General features: G+C 44.6%; 1 protein-coding gene across 2 annotated transcripts in view; it reads left to right on the top strand.

The window, feature by feature from the left end:
- Positions 1 to 13,663, top strand: part of KIAA0753 (KIAA0753 ortholog) — a 46,137-nt gene extending 32,474 nt beyond the window's left edge. The window contains exons 8-17 of one of the 2 annotated variants that reach the window (XM_083172032.1): positions 115 to 311; positions 2,068 to 2,225; positions 2,751 to 2,873; positions 3,684 to 3,773; positions 5,619 to 5,688; positions 8,610 to 8,759; positions 10,423 to 10,501; positions 10,586 to 10,706; positions 11,665 to 11,877; positions 13,240 to 13,662. In XM_083172032.1, coding sequence (XP_083028158.1) covers positions 115 to 311; positions 2,068 to 2,225; positions 2,751 to 2,873; positions 3,684 to 3,773; positions 5,619 to 5,688; positions 8,610 to 8,759; positions 10,423 to 10,501; positions 10,586 to 10,706; positions 11,665 to 11,877; positions 13,240 to 13,363 — 1,325 coding nt within the window. In that variant the 3' untranslated portion in view covers positions 13,364 to 13,662. Of the gene's footprint in view, positions 1 to 114; positions 312 to 2,067; positions 2,226 to 2,750; positions 2,874 to 3,683; positions 3,774 to 5,618; positions 5,689 to 8,609; positions 8,760 to 10,422; positions 10,502 to 10,585; positions 10,707 to 11,664; positions 11,878 to 13,239 lie in introns of both variants that reach the window. The other variant, XM_083172033.1, reaches the window with a different exon arrangement.
- Positions 13,664 to 17,977: the final 4,314 nt, after the last annotated feature.

The raw sequence follows: 17,977 nt of genomic DNA on the forward strand, positions 1-17,977 counted from the left end.
CTAGTGGCTGCTGATGTGCAAAAAACATGAATTTTCCCACATAGAGGTTAGAAGTAGCATTAGCTATTTATTATATATGATTCTGGAAGAAGCTCTTGTGTCTCCATTATTCAGATAACCCTCCAGAATCACTGAATGGAGCCGCCCTCATGGGAACTAAGCCGGTGCAAGAACCTTCCTCACCTGAGAGGAAAGCGGGACTTAGGGCAGGGCTGGAAGCCTTAATTCAGGCTGGTCATCTGAAAGGTTTGCCTAGAAAGGCTGCTGGAGAGAACAAAAACAAAGGAGTGTTGATACCTCAAAGACCCAAGGTACAAGACAACAAAACATCTGTTCGTTGTAATCGGTAAACTTACTGTTTTACTCGGTGCCTCATTTTGTATACAATGATCATATGGCTGTGAAATGGATCTGTGTACTCCAATACTTCTGTTGCCACACAGCTGCCTTTTATCAGTCTCCATTACAGGGTTCAGTTTCATTCTTACTGAATGGTAGTAATGAAAGCAGTTTTCCCTGACAGTATATCATCCTTAATTCTCCCATGGTCTTGTCTTCTCGATCTGATTGAAAGCAGTGTTTTGTAAGGGGTGTTCATTTACGTTGTTCTGCTTCTTGTGTAAGTTTAAGAGGCCTTTATTATTATTATTATTATCCTTTATTTATATGGTGCCACAAGGGATCCGCAGCGCCCAATCAGAGTACATAAATGTATAAGCAATACAGTGACTTAACAGTGAGTACAATAGAGGCCGAGTACAGGGCACATAACCATAGCTGCCTGTGGTTATCCTACCACCTATTACTGACATAAAGTACTTTTCCTGTCTGATTAGTTGACAATCAGGAATCCTTTGTTCCTCTGAAACTCAAAGTAAAACCCAAATGGTGCACAATAACATTTGGCAATGAGATATATTGTTTGATTCTCAGTGCACTCACATTTTATCTGAGTTAATTCGCTGTGAGATCCTATATAGGACCAGATTTGATATTCACGGTCCTCTCTCGTATTAGTTCCTTGTATTCTGGGGAAACTCAAAACAAAAGTACATAGTACAACTCTATTTCAATAAAATGTAACATTTAATTATATTTGCACTCACATAAAAATACTTTAAAATCGCATATCACCAATAAAGGTAAGCGTGTCATCAAATTTCTCCCGAGATGTCCGCTACATCCATATGGAGATGCCGTGGTCCCAAAGTTCATCAGCCCTCCACAGGTTCCTCAGTCCAATTGGTTATAGAAATCTGCATAAGTGTGCTTTTGGACTGCTGTCCTTCATCAAATGCTTCTGATTGACAGCAGTCGGAAAGTACTTTCTGTCAGTATTAGGTGGTGGGATAACATAACCTTTGTTTTCTGTGTGTGTTTTTTTGGGGTCTTGTGAAGGCCTATTGTGATCACAGGCAGCAGCCTAAAGGGCCCCTTACATTAGAACGATATATCTGATGCTGAAATTGGATGCAATTTCCCTTGAACTCCCCCTGGACCTTCCCGGGAGTGATTGCATCCAATTTGGTACTTTGTTGTCATTTGGGGGGGCATAGAAACAATGGGGGGGGGGGCCTGGGGGACATTTCACATTGACCCTAATGGTCTCTGGGACCATTTGGGACCATTTAACATTGATTCCTATGGAAAAATCGCATCCATCGCATGCGATTTGGTTGCATGCGATGCGATTTTCCCGGCCCGATGAAAAAATCGGCCGCCCAGATAGTACACAAGTAGCCCACCTTTTGTAAATACGTACATTTTTGTAAATACATAACCTCAGCTGCAATTATAACCCATTGGGTTGCTGGTGGTAAGAAGGCTGACCGAGGCGTCACAATGCGCACAATCCTGACACCTGGGTGGTAAACCTACCATTCCTCCTTCTCCTCCCCAGCCTGAGGTTTTATGTTATGTTTATTTCTGTAACATGATCAGAATTGATAGTTCAGTACAGCTGCAAGTTTGTGGGGGTTGGACTGTCATGCTCCTGGCCCCATATTACTCTGACATTCCGGAAAGTGCGATTATTAACCAAATTATACTTTGCATATGATTCTGTAGGGATTCCGCCAGGCTCATAAAACAAAATCAACACAACCTGCGCATTTTCGGGAGAAAACTGTGGCGTTCAAACTGAAGGAGAATCATCCCATTGTCCGAGAGAGGAAAATTCCTTGGGTGCCTCCCAACCCAACCTCTCCTCCATCCTCTCCAAAAAGGTACAATATTAATGTATCCACCAGTAGCAATAGCACTGCAGCTTCTGTGGGACTACATACCCCAGCTTTTCATCAAATATTTGCTGTTGGGACATGCTGGGAGGAACTGGAGTGCTGTGCATTGCTTACCCCAATAGTATAGCCTTAATAAAAGTACTGAATAATATCATCAATAATAGTGTTTCCAAACTACAGTATAAATTGCTTTAGAGTAAATAGTATTTACACACACACACACCTACACACGTAAAACTCAGGATATAGCTAAAGCTGAGCTGTAAGAGTGCTGAAGGAGGAGGGCTGCTATTATGACTTAAATGTAGAAATGAAGGTTACTTGTGTGCCACTTTTTTTAATGAATCTACCAGTTACCAGCCCATCAGAATGCTGATTGAGCACCAGTTAGTGGCAGCTGGTGTGCAACGCACTGTATTTTCCAGCATTAGCCTTTTTTTATTATATAGGATTTATACACACCATGAACCGAGACCTTAAATGTTGTACTGCCTGCTATTCCAACTGTAGGGGTAACTGGGACAGAGATAGAAATAGGGCGAATGTTTCCCCATCCAGAAAATGGGATCCAAATGATGCTCTGAATTCAAAGGAAACTGAAAAGGAGGATGGTGCGACACAACAGGCTTTCAGGTAGTTTTACTTTTTTTTTTGCTTTTTAAGTAAATTGTGGACAAACTGAAAATGCCACCAGGGTATCCTGTGTAATGTCTGCCTTGTATATTGTCCATGGCCACTTCTACTCCCCATGTATTGTAGCTATGTAATATAAGGGTGTGGTACAGGGGTCCGACAGTCGGGATCCCGACAGTCATTAGCCCAACTTCGGGATCCCGACTGGCCGGACCCAGACAGCATGGTGAGCGAAACTAAGCCCCTTGCGGGCTCGCCACGCTGTGGGCACCGTGGCTCTCTACGCGAGTCACCAATTCTATTCTCCCTCTATGGGGGTCGCGGACCCCCACAAAGGAAAATAGCCGACGGCTGTCTGTGTTTTGACAGTCGGGATCCCGACGTCGGGTAAATGTTTGTCAGGATCCCAACTGTCGGGACCCCCTCCGGCAAGCGTAATATAAACACTATAGGAGAGGGACTTACTGAAACACAAGGGGCCAAATGTAATAGGGTGAGAGTTTCAGAAAGTGAGAGATTTTGGGAGAGTTTTCCCCTTTTTTTTAAAGCAGCAATTACATGGCAAAACCAGGTTGATTTTGCCATGTAATTGATTGCTGCTTTAAAAAAACATGGGAAAACTCTCCCAAAATCTCTCACCCTATTACATTTGGCCCAAGGTGCCTTCTGTATACGTTACTTTGAAAATGTAAGGTCATGCAGTTTTCATATTGGCTTGTGTATATTTCTCTAACGGTACTTTAGTCAGCAGAGATGATTATATAATGTACAGTACCTTGTGCGTATAACTTTTTTCTTATTCTGTGAAAGGCTGACTTGGCTGGAAACTGAAACTGCAAAAAAATTGCAACAATTGGATGATCTCTACAGGGGGGAAATCGCACATTTGCGGAAGCTGAGGTAAGATTCTGAAGAATAAGACTGTAATAAATGAGTTATTTACTGCACCTGGGTTGTCCACTTTAAATGACTTAATTTTTTGTCATTCACATTTCTACTTGGCTGCCAGAAAGAGAGGATGTGGTCACCTGCACTAGTCATTCATCATTCAGGAGGGAGAAGCCTGTAGATGCTTAAATCTAGATAAGAAGTATAGATATGTCCTAAATATCTTGGCTACAGTCTGCCAAGTAACTCCTCTTAGCATGCCGTGCCATGTGAGCATCTTCTAGCACTGGCATCTTTGTCCCTTCTTTTGTCAAAAAAATGTCTTAGTCTTGTGACTAGGATGCACGAGGAGACAGTGCTGATTAATTTGATGTAGAACACTTGTATATCTGTGCACGACTGAGTCACTGAATGCGTATGAAATGCAACATTCTAGCAGCTTTCCAATACAAGTTCTGTTCTGCTCCATATACAGACTCAGTCAAACACATTATACATGTGTCATATGTCAAATTAATCAACAGAGTCCCCTTATGCGTCCTAGTCCTCAAAAATACACCCAATGTTATGAGTAGCACGAGACCTGACAGCTCACTCACTCCAGGCATCTTGTGCTGTATGGTGTATTGGGCATAGAGATGTATGAGGACATGTGTATCATGTATAGAAGGGGCACTGCTACAGACGGTAAGTATATGGATGGAAGAATCTACAGTATTGTCTATATGGAGGCACTCGAATAGGAAATAACTGCAGAAAGAAATTAACTTAAATTTTAAATAAAAAAATTATGTAAAAACCAGTGAAATTAAATAAAATGTAAAAATGGGAAGCTTAGATGTAGGAAATCTGGTTAAAAAGTTAATGGCTGTGCCCTCCTATCTCTGGAGGGAATTCAAGGGTGAGAGTCGAGCTCCCGTTGCCTGCCGTGGCAATAGCACTTCCCCATTTTCACCCCCAATTGAAAGCTCCTCCCCCTGTTTTGATGATATGCGTACACTCTGGTCTTTTCTATTTTTAGATGTTCATAACAAATGTTACAGTTATACAATTAAATCTGTAAATACCCTGTTTGTTTTATCACTGTCTCCTTTGTAAAGCGCAACGGAATATGCTGCGCTATATAAGAACTTTTAATAAATAAATAAGTCTTATGCTGCCTATACATATGTGAGATATTGCATTCGATCATTCGATTTCGACCACATCTTGCTCAAATGCAATCAGCTGGGGTACTGGGGCAGGAACCGGAGCTGGCAGCCGCGGGGGAGCGGGACAGGAGCGGGGTACATACCTGGCTGGGGACCGGAGCTGACAGGCGGCGGGACTCAGCAGTGGCAGCATATGACTTTGAAACACTGGATGGCCCTCTGAAAGAGAGCTCTCTCAGCCAATCAGCGGCCACCTGAATGTGAGGCCGCTGATTGACTGAGAAAGCCCTCAGTCTCAGCAGGCTCGGCCTATTAGAGGGCCGTCCAGATTCCAGTCCTGCCGCCTGACAGCTCCACCGCTCTGCTCCCCAGCCAGGTACGTACTGGCATGCGTCATCGGGTGCTGCACTGGGCACCACTTGATGCGATGCGACAACGCATTGATTTATTGATTTATATTGATTACATTTCCCTGGAAATTAAGATTTCTCAGCTAGTAAACTGAGATTACACAAGTGCACACTAACGCCACACCAAGCCAGTATGTACGGTTACCTGCCTAGTGCTAGGCAGCCTATTATTATTATTTAAACATCTTATGTCCTTTTTCTAATATCCTAATTCTGATTTAATTTATAGAATATTTTAGTACATTTTAATGCATGTTTTGTTCATTTAAACTCCTGTTGCCCATCTTACTATGTAGGGAAGAAGCCCAAGCGATAAAGCTGTTACCGGATGAACTCTATGAAAGCCATAATGTGCCAACACAACAGGTAAAGTTACATAGATCTCTCACTTTCCATCCAATGGGCCCACAACACATGGAAGACCAAACAGACATTGGGCAGTATTCAATGAGAAAAATTTGCCCTGTTTTATGGCGAATTTGTGCTTTTTTCGCCTTGGACGGATCATTTTGCTCTCCAAAAGCGAGCAACCCTATTCAATGTGAAATATTCGCCGTCTTTCTAAGTGATTTTCGCCGTCTCTCTCCGTCTAGCAATTCTCCATCTTTTCATGGAGAGCTGAAATGTGAACTTTTAAACTAAAAGGTTTTTTTTTTTTTTTCATTTTGGTGTAAAAAAATTAGGATTTTTTTTCTGTGAAGGGGCATGTTATTTTTATTCATGTGCTTATAGCACATGAATATACAGTATATTTAATAAAAAAAATATATATTTTTTTTAATTGTTTTTTTTTTTTTTTTTTTTTTTACACAGAGCAGCCAGCAGGGGGCCGGAGCTCTCGAGCCGCTCATTAGATATTCATATATTCACTGCATCTGATCATTACATATGCACGATCGGGTGCAGTGAATACTGGGTCCCCCGCTGGCTATGGGGGGGGCAGCTTGTGCTGCCTGGGTCCCGGGGAGCCCACCTCCCCTCCACATATGTTCTGGGGCAGCCAGGGAGACTTTAATCTCCCTAGCTGCCACCGTCCCACAGCTCCCTGCCAGCTCCCTGACGCGGACGCTCGTCCGCTGCAGGGGTTAAGACTCGCCGCGAGTGGTGGCGAGTCTTAACCACATTGAATAGAGGGAGCAGGAGTGGAAGCGAGCCCTCCGGAACACGGCGAGTGCATAGCGAGAGAAAAAAATCTCTCGCCATGCACAGCAAATTTTTTTCATTGAATACTGCCCATTGACTTAATGTATACGTACTGTCGTAGTCATTTTAACCAGATAGATTGAAATTGATTTTTGTGAAGGGGAAGTAACTTTTCAGTAATGACCACTTGCATTTCATAAAGCAGCCATTATATGTGGACACCGGCTGGTACTTGTAGATCAACCGCTTTATTTATCCAATGACTTTTGCTTATAGTCTCAATTTACGTTGTTGATGCAGTCATAAGATCGTCATTCACAATGTGGACATTTTTATAATGTAGACCTTTATGACAGGCAAGTGTGTCACCGTTTACATATACTGTAGCATACTAGGTGCTCGGGATTATTTCAGCATGGCCCAGGTCACCTGACATGTCTTATGCCTAACAGACTACATTATGCATGTAATTGTGCAATACTGTCCCACTATGAGGGAGACTTGGTAGCCTTTGGATCATCTGTCATGGTAACATGAGTGAGGAGGGGGTGTTTGGATGAGGCTGCAGCGGTGTGTTTTTTTCCTGAGGCGCTAATGGCGGGGTTGTGAGCGGAAAGGGGGTGGACAGCAGAGAGGGATGAAGACCGGCGAGAGATGTATGCAATTTAGGGGTTTACAAGGGTTTCTTAGATCTAGCCAGACCATCATCTCCAAACAGAAAAAATTGCATAGATCACCACACAGCTGCTTTAAATGCTCCCCAAACTTCCCTACTTGAATGATATTTGTACACGAGGAAGGGGGTTGGCACAGGCATAATTAGTAAGTTTTATAAAGAATATATCTACAAGAAACCAACTTAAGACCTAATATATACATAAGTTATATGAGGGTACTAGGTTGGCGGTGCTCCCAAAATGTTCAGCAATGAAGCTGACAAATGAAGGGGGGGGGGAGGGGGGGTGTCCAAAGAAGGACAAAGGCAGAACATTATTGTTTTTTTGGGGCACACTTTTAGATAATATCTAAGTGTGCCCCAAAAAAACAATAGTGTTCTGCCTTTGTCCTTCTTTGGACACCCCCCCTTTCATTTGTCGGTACTTGTTTCCTAGAACGGCCACAATCGTGAGTGGTCGTGGCTCTTAATTAAGGGACACGATCCTCACGATGTGGCCGATTTTTTACAATTTTTTCCCTTTGAATGACAGAAATCGTGTCAATCGGTCGGTCGCGACCAATTAAAATCGGCCGCGATGCGACCGACCGATTGACCCGATTTTTCCATAGACTTCAATGTTAAAAAATCTTTTAACATTGAAATCGGGAGGATCGTGTCGGTCTTGTGCCATTATAATGGCACAAGATGAGATGGACTTGATTAAGTCCATCTCACATAGGGAAAAATGATAAAAAAGGTGAAATGGGCCAATATGACCCATTTCACATTTTGTATGTGCCCGCCATGACCCCACGATAGACGTCAACCCGAAGCGTGGCGAGCGCAGCGAGCCCGCGAGGGGCGGCGGTGCGCGTCCTCCGACCTTTTCATTCCCCTACTATCCACGTCGGCGTGGAGTTGAGAATAGAATAGTGTGGCGAGCGCAGCGAGCCACCGAGCCCGAAGCGTGGCGAGCGCAGCGAGCCCCGCGAGGGGACGCGTATACCTGTGAAGTTATACGCGTCCCCTCGCGGGGCTCGCTGCGCTCGCCACGCTTCGGGCTCGGTGGCTCGCTGCGCTCGCCACACTATTCTATTCTCAACTCCATGCCGACGTGGATAGTAGGGGAATGAAAAGGTCGGAGGACGCGCACCGCCGCCCCTCGCGGGCTCGCTGCGCTCGCCACGCTTCGGGTTGACGTCTATCGTGGGGTCTAGCCCACTTAGTAACATTTGGGGGGGCAATTGAAAATAATCAGGTGAAAAAAAAAAAAAAATCGGGTGAAAAATCGGTCGGTCGGATCGGTCGCATCGCATGCGACCAAATCGCATGCGATGCGATCGATCCGATTTTTTATCTTCCGACCACAACGATCTAAATCGTTGTGGCCGTGCTAGGAAACAAGTACCCATTTGTCAACTACATGAATGATATACAGTTTCATTACATTGTTCCTCTGCCATACACTGACCTCCTGTCTTTGTAGGCTGAGAACCACATGGACTACTTATCAGGAGACCGTAGGGCTGGAAGCCTGCAGGAATTGATCCAGCTTCCTGGAAATGAGTCTTTACACGTTCTCCATCAAGGTGATGATAACTTGGAGGCCATGATCCTGAGAATGGAAGAAATCGAAGTAAGCTTCAACACTAAGTTTTCATAGACGCTGAACCTAGCCTGTTTGTGACGTAATCTCTATCTATCTATCTATATAATCTCAATACACTTATTCTAAGGAGCGTGTCCTAGTATTGTGAGTGTTACATTTTTTCCAAGTTCAAAGTATAAGTCTAAGCACCGACTAGAGAGCAATAGGTTTGATGGACAGGATTGGCTTTGTGGCTCGATTATCATCACAATCAGGCCTGATGTGGCCACATTACCCTATAATGATCATATTGTGTTCTATTCTATTCAGACACAAAGGTAAAATAGGATCCTTACACTGTGATCTCTGATATTTGTTATTGGATGTTGAGTTGACTGTTAAAATCCTGAGAGGCAACGTGTTGACATAGTCAGAATGTCTAAACTAGGTTTTGGTTGCAGGTGGGAGGGTTAGGGATATACCTGGAAGGGGGGCGGGCAGTTGGTGTTATGCAGTAGAGGGAGCCCCTGGCTGGGGTTTAAGGTTAGGGATAGGGAAGAATATCTGAGGTCTGACCTGGAAATAAAGATCACAGGATTGGGACCCTAAATATTTAGCATCAGGGTGAGTCCACCACTGGGCCACCAGGAATGATAATTCGTCATTTAATCTCAATCTACTTAATTGACGACCAGATGGCCATAGTAATATGTATGTGATGAATGTTGACATATACTACCACACTCCTATAAAACAGAAAAAAAACAAGATGATATTTGAGTGCTGATTTAGGGCAGTATTCAATGTGAAAAATTCTCCGTGCATGGCGAGAGATTTTTTCTCTCGCCATGCACTCGCCCTGTTCCGGAGGGCTCGCTGCCACTCCTGCTACCACTATTCAATGTGGTAAAGACTCGCTGCCACTCGCGGCGAGTCTTAACCCCTGCAGCGGACAAGCGTCCGCGGCAGGGAGCTGGCAGGGAGCCGGGGGACGGTGGCAGCCAGGGAGATTAAAGTCCCTGGCTGCCCCAGAACATATGTGGAGGGGAGGTGGGCTCCCCGGGACCCAGGCAGCACAAGCTGCCCCCCCCTATAGCCAGCGGGGGACCCAGTATTCACTGCACCCGATCGTGCATATGTAATGATCGGATGCAGTGAATATATGAATATCTAATGAGCGGCTCGAGAGCTCCGGCCCCCTGCTGGCTGCTCTGTGTAAAAAAATAAAATAAAATTTATATATATTTTTTTTAATTAAATATATATTCATGTGCTATAAAAACAACTTTTAGTTTAAAAGTTCACATTCCAGTTCTCCATGAAAAGATGAATTGCTACACGGAGAGACACTGCGAAAATCACTTAAAAAGACGGCGAAAATATCACATTGTATAGGGTGGTTCACTTTTGGAGAGCAAAATGCTCCTTCCAATGCGAAAATTGTTTAAACGTATAAAAGTATACGCATAGATGATTGTGTCTTTTTGAAAAATAAAAAATTAATTAATATTCAACACAGCGCTGTACCATCTTGTTTTTTTCTTGCTCCTATAAACAGATTGATGGGATTATTAACATAATGATTCTACTTAATGTACCAGTAATCCATTTCCACATTCGTTGGTGTGACTGTTTACATGTCCAGTATCTGGGTGCGATATTCCTAACTAACTTGAGTTTGTAACATTTTATTCACTGGTTTCCTCCCTAGAAATCCCAGGAGGCGGTTCGGCAGAGGGTTACTCGTATAGCTTATGCAGATCCTGAATTCTGGGCACATGAAGAGAGAGGCTAGTATTTAGTCCTCTGAATATTTTTCTTGCTGTGCCATAGCAGAAATATATTTTGCTTAATAAACCAGCCTCTCATTACAGAGCGAGCGCATGCAACAACCGGTCAGAGACCTCAGTCGCCTCATCCAATTAGGATCACCAAACCCACAGGACAGCGAGAGCCAGTGGTGAGCATCCTTCTGGAGGAGCCTTTTGAACGAGAGTAAGTACTGGAATTAGATTTTATAAAGAACACTATTGGTACTTGTTTCCTAGCACGGCGCCCGTCGGGTCCCATCGCATACCATAACTTAAGGTATGCGATGAGACCCGACCGACCCGATTTTCGGGTTTTAAAGACGTTCCCATACAATTTTAAAATTGGTCACATCGCATGCCATTACAATGGCATGCGATGCGACGCGATTATACCCAATTTTACATTGTAAAGGCACCCTGATAGCTGATTACAATGTTAAATGCCCCCCCCCCCCAGACCCGATTTTAAATTGAATACCCACCTTGATGGTTAATTAGTATGTGAAATGCCCCCCCATTGTTAGCGCCACGCCACGATTAACGCCAACCCGAAGCATGGCGAGCGCAGCGCTACGCGTCCTCCGACCTTTTCATACCCCCACTATCCACATCGGCCTGAAGTTGATTTTATATAGTGTGGTGAGCGAAGCGAGCCTCGCGGAATACATGTAAAGTTATGCGCTGCGCTCGCCACGCTTCGGGCTCGCCACACCACTTGATATAGAATCAACTCCACGCTGACGTGGATAGTGGGGGCATGAAAAGGTCGGAGGACGCGTACCGCCGCCCCTCGTGGGCTCGCGCTCGCCACGCTTCGGGTTGGTGTTCTTACAAGTGTTCTTGTAAATATGGATCAATCTCTGTGCTGTTAATCTGTGTTACCTTCACAAAACAGCCCATCTATCTTCAGATAAATTTGTTCTCAAATTATTGACATTCTGTCATTTTGCAGTTGCGGTTCTGCCAGATCCAGAAATACAGAGATCCGGCTAATACATAAACCCCTGCTCACCGTATATTCGTATATTGGCAATGGCATAAGACTATTTAAGCATCTGTATTACTAAGCACAATTCAGCAAATACATTGAGACCATACTGATGTTAAACAATGGCTTTAGTTTTTCATGTTTTTTTGTAAAGTTCACTGCAAATAAAGGAAGAGGAGCTCGCCAGAACATCTCCATGCCATTTTATCCAGCACTCAGCCGCAAGCACTAAGGACCACGTGCTTCTTTCTGTTCCCCATCAAATGCTGCAGAGCATTAAAAATTACACCGAGAAATGTGATCGCCACCTTCGGCTGACCTCCCATGAGGAAGTGGGTGACTTTAATCCGTGGCATATCTCCGAAAGGTAAATGGCTCATGCAGTAGTTTGTGAACCGTTTTAGACCTGTCGCTTCATTAATGTAAAGTGAGACTAGAAATTCCATTTTTACTTGTTCTAGAAAGGTAGAATCTTTGTAGCAAATATTTTCACATTTTTCGCTCATTGGTTTCAATTTTAGGGCGCTGAAGCATTTCTGTTACATTCGTGAGGGCCAGATGTGTCAAGCTTCAAAAATTAATAACATGGAGAGTGATAAACAGCCAGCCAATCGGCTCCTAACTGTCCTGTTACAGGCTGGGTTTGAAAAATGACCTGTAGGAGCTGATTGGCTGGTTATCACTAGGGATGCCAATCTCAGGCATTTTTTTAAATCCTGGGATTCGGGATTAAAAAATGCTTAATCCCGGGGTTGGCCTCCCTAATAAAAAAAATAAAAAGGCCCCTCCCCCAAATGTCACTATAGAGGACTTCTAAGCCTAAACTCCCGTCCATCCCCCCCAGGCCCATCCTCTCCAATCCCCCTGCACTGTCACTTACGTGGTGGTGACAGGCAGCAGCAGGATTGTCTAACTATCTTGGGCGGGCGGCTGGGGGCGGGACAGCGGGCTTCTGTCTGGGTTTGGGACAGTGTGCTGTGCTGACAGGCATAGCGGCAGCCCTGCTGCGCAGCCTGATGTGATGTCAGGGGTCACGCTGTGCAACCTGGGCGCCGCCAAGCCTATCGGCACAGCACACTGTCCCGACTCCTGAACAGCGGCACCAGGGGGTAAGGAGCAGTCAGCCGGGCAGGGTCTGAGACATATTCTAAGGTGCTCAACGCTGCCCGGCTTTAAACAAAAAGTGAATTTTTGCATGGGGGTACTAATCCCGGGATTGGGAGCTTCAATCCAGGGATTCAAATCCTGACAATTTTAGGCCAAAATCCCTGGATCCCGCCGATCCCGGGATTGGCCTCCCTAGTTATCACCCCATCACTTTTTGAAATTTTGATACATCTGGCCCTTAATATGGAGTGGGTATGCAGTGTGACAAGATCAGAGTTTTTTTAAGGTTGCTTGTTTATGCCCCATTAACATAATATCCAACAGTAGTGTCTATGGAGATTTTTCTTGTTCACCCTGTAGATTTTGGTCTATTCCCAGGGCTTCCTACATAAAGAGATTACATACCAGTGTATCCTGGGGATTAGTGAACACTTGTGTCATTTCTGTTGTAGTTTCTAGTAATTGTAAATATAACCACTTCTCACATCACAGAATTACTCACCACCTCTAAGTACCATGCGGTTTTAATATTTATTTGGTCATTTCTGTCTGTCTGTCTCTCTCTGTCATGGTCTTTATCACCACAGTTCCAGTCTGATAATTTCTATCTATTATATTGTAGCCTGGCCGATGAGCTCATAAATGATGCATTAGGTGAGGTAGCAGCAGAGCTACAGGACCTCTGTGAAGGATACGCTGAGGCAGTCTTCACATCAGAGTTCATGGAGCCTACAAGGAACTACTGACCAGTCACTGGTGCTTTACGGATGTCAAATTTAAACTTCTAAAATGTTTTTTTTTTCCCCTCAAATGATTGTTTTACATTATACTGAAATGCAATGTACAGTAAAATGGGTCAAGCTATCAGATGGTAAAATGAGAGAGAAACTCATACCCCCCCCCCCCCCCCCCAAAAAAAACCCCCCCAAAAAAAACCTGGTAGGGTATATTGAGTGGCACATGCAAGTAACCCAATGACCTTTTAAATGAACAGCTGGAAATTAAAAGTCAATGGGGCAGATGTATTAAGCTTTAACAAGAGATAAAATGCAAAGGTGATAAAGAGAAATAAACGTCCAGCCAATCAGCTCCTTACTGACTTTTTTCAAACACAGTCTGTAACATGGCAGTTAGCAGGTGATTGGCTGGACGTTTATCTCTCCTTATCACCCTTGCATTTATCTCTTGTTAAAGCTTAATACATCTGCCCCACTATCTTTTAACTTTGTAATTAAACATATCATATCAACATTTAATTATGTTTGTAGCTCATACTGCTGTTTTATGAAATTATAATCCATGTGCTGCAGTTTCTTGACCTGTTTTGATTTATATAATTTCCATTTTATATATGTTATTGTCGGAATTTTTTTTTTTTTTTTACACTTCCATTTAAATTATGGGGTTGAGTACGGGATACCAGCGTTTTCAATGCCGGCAGCCACATGACTGCTGTGTTTCTGAGTCTCTGCATTTAACTCTTTGAATAATTGTTGTGTTTTATATTTATATGTGTGTATGTGTATATATTGCATTTTGTCTATTTTTTACTACATGATTTAAGAGGAAATATTTTTGATTAAATATTTTCTTTTACATAAAATTAACTTATTTGAACAATGGTGGCCTCTGCACAGATGCAAGTTAATTAATCCTCCACACAAAACCTAAGTTATTATTTACAAACAAGCACCTGCTCACTGCTCCTCTCCAAACAAAGCTCCCTTCTAATGATGTGTACACATGGTGCGAGTACTGTGCGATGCGATCTGCATACAACTTTGACTATATAGTGCAGACCTGCACTATATTGTCAAGGCAGCTAAAGGCCCCCATACACTGTGCGATTTGGACCCGATTTCACCCGATTCGGATGGATCGGGCAGTGAAATCGGCCCAAATCGTATGTGCAGACATGCCATCCGACCCGATGCACGGTCCCGTGCGCATCGGGTCGGGGTCGGGAGGTCGGACGGGCTGCACATAAGATTTGGTAAATCTTATGTGCAGCCTGGAGGCGGGCGGGGGACGCGGCATATGGGGAGCTGAGCGGGGCGGGCTGATGCAAGGGGAGGCGCACTGACCTGGGCGATGATCGCCGCAAGCAGCGCCGGAGCAGTGAACGCGGTGATGGGTACCAGAGACCCTGTAGCATGGGGGAAGCCGGACAGCAGCGGGCGCACATAGAAATGAATGGACAGTCAGTGATTGGCTGAGAGGTCTCTCAGTCAGAGAGCTCCCAGCCAATCACTGGCTGTCCATTCATTTCTGTGTGTTTTATTACTATGTGCGCCCGCTGCTTCCCCTACGCTACCCGGCAATCTGGTCCCCTCACAGTGCAGTAAGTAAACTGACTGCCTCTGGCTCTGTGCTTGCAGCCCGCGCCCCCCCCTCCCGGCTCCCTCTGACAGCAGCTCCCCGGGGACTGCATGTGATGAATCGCAAGCGATTCATCACATGCAAAACTTGGCACATCAAGTGCCAAATTGTGTGTGACCCTCCCCGGGGAGTTGTCAGTAGATTAGGTCCGACTTGTCCTTCGGACAAGTCGGCCTAATGTACTGTATGGGGGCCTTAAGACTTTCTGCTTGCAATACGTGAACGTGCATTGGGATCGCATTACATTTCTCCTTGCCCTACTAAACCTTAGGGTAATGTAAGCACCAACCTCCAGTTTTATGTGGCTGATGATGCTAATTTGCCGGTTTTAAGCTTCAACCAGTAAACAATATAAAACATTGCTATATTTCCAATAAGGGGCCAGTGCATCGGATAAGCCAACTCCATATACACATATCAAGCTCTTTTAAAGGACAGGTTGTGAATTGGAGATAAAACTGTTGCTACTCACAACAAACTTAGCCCATGATAGTGACCAGAACAAAACATATACAATTTATTAAGGATATTAAACTTCCATTGCAAATTTTGGAAAGGAAGCCCATGGTCCCCCAACGTCCACGGTGGCCTTCAGGATCCTCTTCAGCAGCATCTCCAGTCTCAGGGGTCACTTGCGCAATGCACCCATGGGACCTGAGATGTTGCTGAAGAGGATCCTGAAAGCCGCCGTGGGGGACCAGGTAAGTATGGGAAAAAAATTATTTCAAAATCCGGAAAAATCCCTTATCTAAAATGCTCATGGTCCTGACCATTTCGGAAAAGGGATACCTGAATTGTTATAGTATACTGATGACCCTGAACATTAACATGGAGCTAACCAGATTCATGGCTATCCTGTCTAATGGGACCACTATAACCGGCATGGGCACTAGGTAACTTTTGAAATAGGTCTGGGAACATGGTACTGGCACCAAAAGAACAATATTCAGAGACCTCTTTATATACCCCAGCCCAAAGGAGCCACTGCAGAATCCTCTCCTTGGTCTTTTCAGCCCCTCACTCTTCTGCTGTGATGTTACCACGAGCTAGTTCTCCATGATTTCTGGGGAACCACAACCTGTTCTACCTCATGCTTACCCCTTTTTGTCACTTGGTAAAAGAGCTCATTGCGGAGGGCTATGTATGGGTATGTAACCCTGTTATTGGGATCTACTAGTTCCCCAATGATAACTTTTACATTTCCTCTGGCTCTTCTCAAGACAAGGTCCCCATAACTGTTCTGATGTAACCAGATCCTTTTTTCACTTCAACAGAAGGCATGCTTTCAGCACGAAGGCAAAAAACAAGAATATGACGTAATTAATCTCGGGCGCTCACCACAACTGGTTGCTACAGGGGAGTAGTCCATTCCCAACAGGATAAAAAACAAACAAAATAGAAATTGAGTATGTTTCACTAAACAATTATACATACAAGTGAATGTGTAAATCATAGAGGTTTAATACTAAGGGTATGTTTGCTAAAATCCTGGAACACAATGCCACTAGAACATGTAAAACCTGCATTGGATCCTAGAAGGTAAGTCCCAATCGGAAATGTCAAAGTCCCCAATTAATAGATTACCACACTGTTTGCTGCTGAAGAAAGTAGGCTGGAATGATATCCCAATAGATCCAATATGGCATGAAGTCCTCTCTATTGATACAGCATCAACATCTAGATGTACAAGAATAAAGGCTCCAAAGGGGATTAAGAATCCAGGGAATGTAGCAGGTAGAGAAATGCAATTTCTTCTACGATCCCCATGGCAGCCTTAACACTGGGATATTCCCCATCCCCCATAGATTCAGACCGGACATTTTTCTCTAGGACTGCCCACCTTGGGTATAATAGCCTCTCCTCTGTGTCTTTTTTTCCTGTCTCCGTTAAGTGTAGGACAGAGTAGGTTGTTAATTTGATTTTAAACAGGGTTACCTCTAGCAGCATGGAGCTGAATTGGGTGGCTCCCCAGGGAAAGGAAGATGCCAGAAATAGTTCACTCTATTTTTGGACATTATGCCTGCCCGGGACGCTTTACAGAACGGGTATGAGACATCTACATGGACGAAAATGTCCCTGTTTGTATCCCTGGATGGCGTGGACATCGGGGAAGCGGGAGGCGCTGTGTGAAGTGTCCAGATAAGGTAGCGTGCAGACCGAGCTGCAATCCACGTCTGCACGCTCAAACAGTACAGGCAGAAGGGGCGGAAGTTCGCGCTAAGCATCGCTTCCGCCCAGAAACGCCGGAGGTGCGGCTGCAAATGCTTCCCCGCGGGAACAAGGGGAAGCATTGTTGGTTCCACTCGGTCATCCTGAATGGAAATACCAGAGAGGAAAGGGTTATGGCGCCCTATTTAAACACCAAACTGAACAGCATGATGCATGTGCATTAATCTTTGGTGAGGAACTGTATTGCTGTAAGCTGAAGGCCATTATGGATACACCTTCTCCCCACAAGCCGGTTGATGCCCCAGTGAGGTAAGCCCTTTGATTTTGGGCATTAGTTATTTTATTTCAAGTATACTTAGTGTAGTTTATATCTTTATAGTGTGCCTGCTGCTGACACTGTTCCTAAGAAGAGGACAGCTAAAAAGAAATTCATAGAGGTTAATTGCATGTCTTGTGATAAACCTTTTACCGGGACTATGTAAAAACCGGACCGGACTACACTCCGGACCGCCGGACAGGACATCACAATCTGCAGTCCGGAGCTTGTAGGGTCCGGTCCGGGGGGTGTCTTGTCCAGGGGGGTCCCTGTGATAGCTATCACAAGGGACATGGGGAAGGGGTGATTACAGCTTCCCTGTGTGGTCCGGACCGTCCGGTTTTTGCTACATGCCCGGACCATGCAGGGAGGCTTTATTCTCCCCCTGCTCCTCTCCCTGGTGACAAGTGTGACAGGCAGCACCCCCGAACAGGACACCCCCTGGACCGGAGGCTACAAGCTCCAAAATGCAGCGTTTGATGTCTGGTCCGGCGGT

This window comes from Crinia signifera, chromosome 2 (assembly GCF_055691185.1).
Source record: "Crinia signifera chromosome 2, ASM5569118v1, whole genome shotgun sequence".
Classification (NCBI taxonomy): Eukaryota; Metazoa; Chordata; class Amphibia; order Anura; family Myobatrachidae; genus Crinia; species Crinia signifera.